General features: G+C 32.3%; 1 protein-coding gene across 3 annotated transcripts; it reads left to right on the top strand.

Moving 5' to 3' along the window:
* The first annotated feature begins 4,631 nt into the window (after nt 1–4,631).
* On the top strand, nt 4,632–9,962 carry LOC131856059 (2-oxoglutarate-dependent dioxygenase AOP3-like). Of its 3 annotated transcripts, XM_059207253.1 has the most exons (5): nt 4,632–5,020; nt 8,120–8,190; nt 8,312–8,442; nt 8,516–8,562; nt 8,701–8,836. In XM_059207253.1, exons 1-4 carry the CDS (start codon nt 4,650–4,652, stop codon nt 8,543–8,545), a joined length of 603 nt encoding a protein of 200 aa, XP_059063236.1. In that variant the 5' UTR covers nt 4,632–4,649; the 3' UTR covers nt 8,546–8,562; nt 8,701–8,836. The 3 variants fall into 3 exon arrangements, with proteins under 3 accessions (XP_059063236.1, XP_059063234.1, XP_059063235.1); XM_059207251.1 differs by lacking the exon at nt 8,516–8,562 and having other exon boundaries at nt 8,701–9,962; XM_059207252.1 differs by lacking the exon at nt 8,701–8,836 and having other exon boundaries at nt 8,516–8,653.
* The last annotated feature ends 435 nt before the right edge of the window (nt 9,963–10,397 follow it).

Here is a 10,397-nt window from a genome sequence, read left to right as displayed (position 1 = left end):
TGGGGCAAATTAGGGCCCTTTTTCTTCTCTTTAGTCTTTTTTTACTTTGAATATTTAGTTCATATACCCTCACTTGAGTTGTCTCATTTGTAGTTTGTTTCATTAGAGAGATCAATATTTCCAAATATTGTCTCTTTCACTTCCAAGTAGATTGTATTCAATGGAAAACATTTATTATAATTTATTAAATATTAAAATGTCAGTTGAAAACTCAATCATATTTTTACCTTCCTTAGGAACTCAAAGAGAGAGTCACAAGTTGATTTATAAAATTTTCATGAATTTGCAAGTATGTCTATAGATGTTGAATTCTATTTACATGTTTCATGGGCTCATGAAGGTCCATGTAATAATAAAAATGTACCTTGATAAAATGTTGAGATATAATGACATGAGAATTTTGAATCTCACTTTTACTAGAGCTTTTTTGGTACTATAGGGTTTCTCCAAGTGTATATTCATGTTTAGAGTAATTTTCATGCTTCATTTCTTTATATTTCTAAATTATTGCATTCAGTTTTAAATAGTTAAAAGGTAAAAAACATGTATTTCATTTTTAATTTGACTAATTTTTAGTTCTAGTTGCTAAAGGAGAGAGAATCTATAATTAGTGGACCATGAAGTGGAATTCCACTCAAGTTTGTAGACCATTTTTCCTCTACTATCCTAAACAAGAATTCTAAAGGAAACAAGGTGATTAGAACAAGTTGCATATTAATTTCTATAGTTATATTCTTCTTATCCCTTTGTTGTTCTCTTCTAAACAATAACTAATTAGTTGAAGTGTTCCATGCATAATTAATTTCAAAAGACGGTTAATCATGATGTTCAATAATTGGTCAACTATCTCTAGTGAATTGTATTTCAAAATATAAATACTTCAATTTTGATCTATTTTTGGGGTTACTTGAAAATATTTATCGCCTACTTCGAGGAATGACATATAAAACCCAAAGTTTTAAGATATGAGCTTGTTACCTTTCAATGGCCTAGCTTTACATTTATGGGTGATTTAGATGTAACTTTCAAATAATCACAAAGGTAAATATAAGTTATTAAGGTAACAATCCATATTATGTATATTATATTTCAAATGCATTGAATTTTTTAGGAGTGATAAGTAGCTCAACTGACCATACTTATATAGATCAGAAAACTTATCTTAATTTCATAAATAGACACATACATTTTTTGAAAACTCAAATTATTATTAATGATATAATTGATATATATCATTTTTCAACAATTAATCAAATTCTCTTTAAAATACCAAACAAACTAATGAAATCCAACTAATTTTTTTATTAGATGCATTTCTTCAAGTATCACAAATAGTCCATGACAATTAACTAAAAGCTTGTATTGAAAAAGACACCACTAAGTGAAAATAGCCGAGGCCTAAATGTAATGGTCATATGACCATATTAAAATATTTGTACCATAAAATATTATACAAGATCCTACAAATATAAATTAAATATATATTTAATTTTATTTATTAGTTCCTGCCCTAGGATAGTTATACATTCACTTAGGTCATTTATTTTTTTCAGTTGACCAATCAGATTTAAGAATTTTAGACAACTCTATAGTTCATATTTAGTTATCTTTTTTGTAATTACAAAAATATCATTTTTCTTTACTCTCATTGGACCATATTGAGAATAATAGGTAGAGAATTCAATTTTCAAAACAAAAAAATACTCATTTTTGTACATTTAATAAATGACATGTCATTGAAATGATAAAAAAAACAATAAAATAATTTAAAATATTGATAAAGTTAAACCAAGTCATAATTTAAGCTGACTGACCCTGTCCATCGAAACATAATATAATATTATCCAAAATGAAGAGCTTTATTTCCTTGGCCGAAAAGGACAAATTGAGACTAGTAGTTTGTCCTTCGATTTGACACCTCGGTAACTCTACCTCACCAACATATTATATTTTACATTAAACGTCCTTATTGGAAGATGGGAAAATGGTTTTCTTTTCCTGCATTTAATTACTATATAGTTTTTGGGGATACGGTTTTACTTTTAAAACCAACTCATCAATTTTTGAATTTTGTTTACTTTCTTTAAAGTGCTTTGTGCAACAGATAATTATGGAAATAATAGTTGTAGACAAGGTATTTAAGGTTTCTAATTTAGAAATTAGGACTTCAAATAAATATTTAAATTTATAATAGTTATTTGAGATTTCAATTTGATGTTTTAAGGTTAAAAATTATTATTTTTTATTATAAATATATAGATATAATTTATTACAAATATATTGATTATTATATTTAATGATTTTTAAAATATGTGTAAGTATTTTTTATTTACTTAATCATCTTAAAATATATAATTATATTACCATTTTAACATACATATAAATTTACTATTTAAATTTTAATGATTTTTTTTTTTTTTTGAAAAAAAATGGCAGTCCCACTTAATATATATTTTATTTATATATTTCTTTAAGCTGATTCTAATATGCCACAAAAGTACAATATATGTCCAGAATACCAAATGCCGCAAATCATCTCCAAGTTGTACACATTTACATAGCAGTCCATAGTCTGCCTTGCTTCATAAATGTGCAAATAAACATCCATTCACATCATTCATTCAGATACTGCACAACCACAGAACCTTGCAATTATAAATTTTAATGAATTATTTATTTTCCATATTAAAATAAATTATTTGATAGTTTTAATATTTAAAAAAAATTTAAAATATAAAATAAATTATTTATTACAAAAAAATCAAATTTATTTATCTTTTTATTTTGTATTTTATGTAATTACAAAAATATCATTTTTCTTTACTCTCATTAGACCATATTGAAAATAGTAGGTAGAAAATTCAATTTTTGAAACAAAAAAATACTCATTTTTTTACATTTAATAAATGACATGTCATTGAAATGACAAGAAAACAATAAAATAATTTAAAAAATAAATAAACTGTAAGTTTGTACAAACTAGACAGACTGACATTAAATATATTATTAATTCGCCTAGGGCATCTCTATATGAGATGGACGACGGCATATAATTCTTTAGAACGTGCAAGACGATGCATTACATCTGAACCTTACACGTACATTATTGGGCGGTTGTTCAATAAAAGCATATGATGATCACATGTTAAAATGGCTGAAGCTAAGCTATTCTAGCTCCAAAACAGATCTTTCGTAGAATGTGAAAGCGATGTGTTAGTCAATCACAGTGGTTTATTGCAAAATCAACGATGTAAAACGCACGACTAATACATATGTTAGTCAATCCATAGTATCATTTGGAAACCAAAATAGACGTGTCCCATCAAAATTGCCTAATCACTCTGAAAAAAATTTGACGACGAAATTTGATGGGCATCCCCACTACGTGTCAAACAAGTTACATCTCATGCATAATTTCCAAGAAATGTCGTGCGATCACGTCTTTCAAAAGCCCATTCAAAAATGATATAAAATTATAGAAAAAGGAGGATTTACTGCTTTGACTGGATGCATGATTTATTTTTCTTGCACGGAAATTGTGGTCCACTGCAGTGTGCACCCACTATCGTATTTAAACTGCATGTTATAATACAAATAATTTTTAATTCAATGTCATTCATTTATTTATTTCGGTTTTTTCCTTCAATTTCATATTTTTTTTATCATTTTGAATTCTTAATGAGGCTTAAGTCTAAGATAGAAAGAGAAAGACTTAATTGTCTTTTATTTTTATCAGGATCTTTTTATTATAGCATATTTCATGAGAAGAATGTTGGTCTTTTATATTTTTTATATTTATTTGGTTCTTTTAAATACTATTTAAGAATTTTTTACATAAACTAAAATAATGTTTAACCAAAAATATGTGATTTTATTTGGTATACAGATGTAAGGGATAATATGTGATAGTCTTTTGTGACCTTTTACTTTACAATATCTTGATTATAAATTTATCCACTCTTTAATATAGTTTTAAAAAGATAGATAATACTAGTTTTACCTATTTGTCTCTAGCTCTCCCCCTCTCTCTATGTCCTTCTATCCCTTTCTCTCTATCCTTTTATCATATTGCCACATATGCCTCTATTTCCCCCTCTCCCTCTCCCTCTCCCTCTCCCTCTATATCAATCTCTTCCACTCCCTATATACTCATCTATCTCTCTCTCTTTCTCTCTATCTCTCCCTCTACCTCTTCCTCTCTATCTATCTATTTCCTTATCTCTCTCTCTCTCTCCCTCTTTCTATTTTTATCTTTTCCTCTACCTTTTTCTATCTCTCTATGTATTTCTCTCCCTCTTCCTCTCCCTCTTCCTCTCCCTCTATCTTTATTTCTATTTTTATTTACTCTGAACTAATCATCCTAATGACAAGAACTTGATGCTTTGAATCCTTGTATTAAGATGCATTTGAATATTTTAATGACACTTTCAAATGAACAATCATCACAGAAACAATTTGCTAGACAGAAAGGTCCACCGTCAAATTTACACATCCGTGCCAAAAATATTCTATCAAAGTTGACCAACGTGACTTAGCTCATGCTTCGTCAACGTGACTATCAGATACACTTAATCTCTCTCATGCCAACTAATTGACCTATTTCTTCACCATTAATCCTAACCCTTCTGCTTTACAATTTTCATCTGACAATGGTTTTTCCAGAGGCTGAGCTCCCTGTAATAGATATTTCTGTTCTTCAATCAGAGTTAAGAGAAGGTGATCCTGAACTTCAGAGGCTGTGCAATCAAGCAAAAGAAGCTGCCCAACAGTGGGGAGCTTTTCGTGTGGTGAATCATGGAGTCGAAAAGGAGCTTCTAAACACAGTGGATTCAGTTTCTCGAGGTCTTTTCAGTCTTCCACCCCAAGTAAAAGAAAGAGCCGTTTGTCTTCCATTTGATGGGTATTCGAAGGGCGTTGGTCTTTCATCTGGCGAGGCCATATGTTTCCTAGAAGTACAGGCTTCTGATTCGATTCAGCAATATGCACAAAAGCTATGGCCCCAAGGAAATCCTGAATTTTGGTATGTTACACAACTTGTTTGATTTTTTAAGGCAATATGAAATTCCTTTCTATCATTTCTATTAATCAGTATTTTAATTTAAGTTGAATTTTGTTTAATTGGGTATTATTTGTTTTTGGAAAATCATGGAGTGTTTGATAATAGATTTATTCCTTCAATCACCTCTTTTCTCATTCTTGGATATTTCTTAGTTTTGGTTCTTATTTATTTATTTGAATGTTTGGTTAGATAATTATCTTATTATTTAATATTAATTAACAAATAAGATGCTATTTGTTTTTTATTAAGGTAAACGGGTTTTACAAGGACCTAAAATCTAAAGTCAGATAAAAATACAAAAAATTAAACAATAGCTAACCAGTTCAAAAACAATGAAAAAACGGCCATAGAAATAGGGGCCATACTCACACTCACACAACAAAAACACAAAAACCACTAACCGAAAAAACTAAAGAAACCACTAAACCAGAGATTGGATCAGCTCCGATTTCTTTTGGATCATACTCTTGTTAACTTCCTCCAGCTCTTCAATGATGAATCTAGAGGTACTAGATTCTCCCAGTTCCTAGTCCTTGTCCTCGTATAGGGGCTAGTAGTGATATGTGATCCCGTACCTTGCAAGTTTGGCTCTTGGATTTTCTTCTTCTATTTGGTGTCTGAGGGTGGAATACTAATGATGGACTGGGCTCTTTGGTCCGCAATCATCACATTGACCTTTTTGAGACCCTTGATGCTATTATTCATGGCTTCCCTGCTAATATCAACCAGATTCCTCAGGTTGCCTTTAAGCTCTTCCAAGCTTATTTCCAACCGACCAATCCTTGTTTCATGATCCATTTTCATGATCTTATCATCTTCTTATAGTTTATGTGTCATTCAGATAAGTTTGTTAGTTTTTCTTGGCATGGGTGTCTTGGTATAGGTGTCAATAATGCCCTTAATTCCTTCCTTTAGCATGTTGATCTCCTTGCTGACACAAAGAAAGTAATTTTCATGGATTTTAATAGAATTATTAAGGAGAATATCAAAATCATAATCTTTTTGAGTATCCCCTTATTCAACGTTAATGGGGATGTCAAGCTTTATTTCCTTCTCCTTTCCCTTGGCTTCCCCTATTTCTCCTAATTTAGACTTTTTTGTACTTGGTTGCCCAGAACCCTATAAATTGGGGTTAGGAGTTTTATATTTACTGGTAGCCCATCTAGGGTGTTTGTTTCTTCTATTGCTACTAGTGCTAGGTGTAATATTTCGAGGGGGGCCCTCCTCCTGAGAGGGATAGTAGTCTGGATCTTCCAAGACATTAAGGTCCCACCAGTCCATAGCCATACCAGACCCCTTTTCCTCCATCCCCATGTCAAACACAATTTGTACATTAGGGTTGGTCAAAGAATTGGGGGTTTTGACAACTCGAGAGGGTTTAACCCCATTATCTTTGGCATATTCCATGATGAGCATGATTAACCCCTCATGTAAGACAGGGTTGTCACTATTTTTGGCATGATTCGCAAGGCTATTTTCAAGAGAAGACAATAAGTAAAAAGGAAGAGAAATTCTTTTTTTATGCCTAAAATGATTCAATATCATCAAGTGGTAAGAGAATACACTGACATAATTGTCATCAAGTCTAATGTACATCATTATCACTTCAGCCATATCCACCCAAAGTGATTGCAGGTCCTTCCTGTTATAACCGTTGTCTGCCATCTTTCGCACCCTGTTTCTCTCGCTTTGTTTGTCAAAGAAGGCCAAAATGGCTTCTTCCACCACCTTCCTCTCTATGTAAAACTTCTTGTCATCCATCTGCAAGTTAGTTATCTCCGCAATGAAGGCTTCACCAATTCTAAACTCTGCTCCAAAGGTCGTGAGGATACCCTTCTTCCAACCATTCACAAAATCCTCTGTCATTTTTGGGTCATTGCCATAAAGCCTCTTGAGATACGACACTAGGCCCCCATCAGTAATCTTTGTCAACAACTTCCTGTTCTTTTCCCATTTCTCATAGGAAGTAGGCTCCATTCTATTTTTGTCACCTCCCATAAGCAGTCTACCTCTATAAAATTGGGTGTAAGCACCAAAGCCAAACCAGGCAATGAAAAATCAGACACAAAAGAAAGCTCTAGAAACCTTGGTTTTGAAATTCGAACTCAAATCCCACGAAAGATCATTACTCATTTGGTAATATGTCATCATTAATGTGATATGAGTGGCCAATACATTCGGTGTCCTTTCTTGTCAATTCACACAATTGTATCAAGAAAGTTTCCCTTCCCGTCCACCACCTTATGTCCACATAATCCACACCAATATTTGCGAGGTGGTTGGCTGGCATGTTACCTTCTTGATAAACGTGGGAAATTTTGAATTTATCCAATTTTGTAATCATTATGTGACACTCCTGAATTAAGTCCTTGATAGTCCAGCTGGGCTTGGTATGTTTACTCACACATCTAGTGATGTTAAGTGAATCTCTCTCAACCCACACTTTTTTGAACCCTTCTTTGATAGCCATGTTTAACCCAATGTAAGTAGCTTTTGCCTCAGCATAGTGGTTTGTTTGGGTGCTCAGTTGGAGTGCCAGCGTCGAAACAAGAATAAGATGCTATCTATTATTCATTTTTTTGACTTGTTTTTAATTGTGTCATGCTTCATAAAATAAAAAGGGTTGTTTTAAGATAAGAGGAGGAATCCTAAGCTTGTCCTAGTAGTAGTCAAACCTCTAGGTATGGGTAATTTGTTGTGCACACAACATAAATATCAAGATGTAGAATTCAACTTTGGATTATTTAGAACCAAATATCTCTTGAGTGATTCCTGTTGCCACTTTACAGATGTTAATTTTCTATATGTTCTTTATACTTACATGTCCATAATTACTCAATTCAATTTTCTTGGCATGTAAGCCAAATAGATAGTAGATGGATACCAAAAGGGTTGGATTTGGAGAGTGAGATGTAATGATTGATAAAGAATTTGTTTTTATCTTAAGATATCATGACACATAAGACAGTATGAAGTTGATTTAAGCTCTATTATTTAAATTAATTATTACTTGATTGAATACAAATATAATAATTTTAATTTTTTGGACATGTTGTGCAGTGATAGCCGAAGAACATACAGTTCCAAGTTAGCTGATCTGACAAATTCCCTAATAAAACTTATCCTTCAAGGTTTGCAACTCAGCAAACATTTTGAGATTGATTTTGCAGAATGTGAAGCTTTGCTTCGTCTTAATTATTTCTCAGTGTGTGAAAAATCAAGCTAATGATATTCTTCTCAAGGAGCACACAGATTTGGGTGTGATGACAATTCTATATAATGACCAAGTGGCTGGTCTTGAAATGCGCTCTAAACAAGGTGAATGGTTCACTGTAAAACCTCTTGCTGGATCATTCACTGTCATCATAGCCAATGCTCTAAAGGTAGGGAGATTCCTAAATCTAGTTTAAACTCAATTCTTTCTTTAGATGAATTCTGATATTTTTTTGGCTATAGATATGGAGCAATGATAGATGTTGGTCTTGAAATGCGCTCTAAACAAGGTGAATGGTTCACTGTAAAACCTCTTGCTGGATCATTCACTGTCATCATAGCCAGCGCTCTAAAGGCAGGGAGATTCCTAAATCTAGTTTAAACTCAATTCTTTCTTTAGATGAATTCTGATATTTTTTTGGCTACAGATATGGAGCAATGATAGATGTTGGAGTGTGGAGCATCATGTAGCATTTGAGGGGAAGGAGCATCATCTTTCTATCAGTTTCTTCTGGAATTTTTTGAAGGAAAAAGAGGTGAGTGTACTAGAGGAGCTCATAGATGAACACTATCCACATCGTTATAAACCCTTTCTTTTCAAAGACTATAGAAATGCTCGAGTCCAAGAAGCTCCTCTTGACATTTTTATTTAGAATTTAGTAATTTAACAAAAAAAAATATAATTATTTATTGTTTTTAAGTATGAATGGAATGTAAATTTGTTGTTGATTTCTTGTTGAGCTATTTAATATTTAGTAATAGGTGTCACGTAGTGGTATAGTATTTATTTTTGAAATATTATAATGTGAAAATCCGTTTTATCTTGCGATGTTGTATTTTTCAGAATGATATTAGTGAATAAACTACTAGCTATCAATGAGAAAGTGCTTGCTTAGTGTAGTGCCCTCCCCTATCCATCTTATGTGATTAAATCTGTTAGATATTATGGGCTTGAATGTTTTCTTGATACTCGTTGCTTCCTGTTTCATTCTTGATAATTGAAATTCTCTTTAATAATAAGAGCTGCAAAGCAGCGAAGTTCCTACCTAAGAATGCAGGGACTGAGTTTGCAGAAATTGTGTCTTTAATGGTATAGGCCAATGTATTGAAGTTAAAGCTGAAAGTATGTTGAACAGAACTGAGTGGGAAAGAAAAAACTGAATTAAAAATGAAATACAATTGCACGGGAAGGATAAAGATACAAGACGATTCAAATGTGCCAAGCTATTCATGGGATGAACATCCTTAACCTTAAAGACTAAACAAGAGTCTTTGGTAAGATACACTCTTACATTGTTTCGTGCTTGTATATATGTAAATACACTTGCATGGCGTTAAAGACATTTAGACCAGAGCAGAGAAATGCCAAAGGAAACAAAGGTGTATGGATTTGTTGAAAGGCCCTAAATTTTTTTAGACAAATGCAAGAGGTAGGTGTAAAGCCAGAGTCGATTACACCTCTCATATCATTCCAAAAAAACAGGGTATGGATATACTTCAAAACATAATGGAAACGGGATTGTTGTCAAATGTTGTAGTTGTCAATGCCCAGGTACATATCTATGCAAAATGTGGGAGCATAAATAGGGTACGTGAACTGTTTGGAAAAATGCCTCAAAAAAGGTAATTAAGGTGATTACTTGGTAATCTCCCCTCTGTAGTTTCTGCTTATGCAAACTGGGGGCTTTGGAATAGGATATCAATGTTGCATAGCTAGGACTTTGAAAATCTTAGCTGGATATACATCCATGAAAATTGCAAAATTCCATTCTAGTTTCTACAGATTGATCTAAGATTTTGTTTTTTCTCTGTCTATGGAAAATGCATTGCCTAAGTGACATGCTAACAAAACACACACAAATATTGCACTTTGGATGCTTTCCCTTTAAATATAGTGGAAAAAATCTATAATGAGCGCTGAAGTTTCTGAATTCCAACTCCATTTCCATCATTGAGGGATAAAAGAATTCATATAAGAGTTCATAATGGTAGAACTAAAATTGATGTCAAGAATTTATGAAGCATTAAGAATCAAGTTCCGATAAATTGGAGTTTTCCTTGCACACCCCTGAATGGAATTCTTAACTGACACCTAGAAAACATCCTTACTCAATAAATAAAATTA

The sequence above is a fragment of the Cryptomeria japonica genome, chromosome 6 (assembly GCF_030272615.1).
Source record: "Cryptomeria japonica chromosome 6, Sugi_1.0, whole genome shotgun sequence".
NCBI classification, from domain to species: domain Eukaryota; kingdom Viridiplantae; phylum Streptophyta; class Pinopsida; order Cupressales; family Cupressaceae; genus Cryptomeria; species Cryptomeria japonica.
This window is presented reverse-complemented; position numbering and strand designations above follow the sequence as displayed.

What these genes read in the sequence shown, in the direction of transcription:
- LOC131856059 (XM_059207251.1), top strand. Translation starts at nt 4,650, where the DNA reads ATGGTTTTTCCAGAGGCTGAGCTCCCTGTAATAGATATTTCTGTTCTT. An exon ending in CAAGGAAATCCTGAATTTTG is followed by an intron (nt 5,021 to 8,119) that starts GTATGTTACACA and finishes CATGTTGTGCAG; the next exon opens with TGATAGCCGAAGAACATACA. An exon ending in AATAAAACTTATCCTTCAAG is followed by an intron (nt 8,191 to 8,311) that starts GTTTGCAACTCA and finishes AGGAGCACACAG; the next exon opens with ATTTGGGTGTGATGACAATT.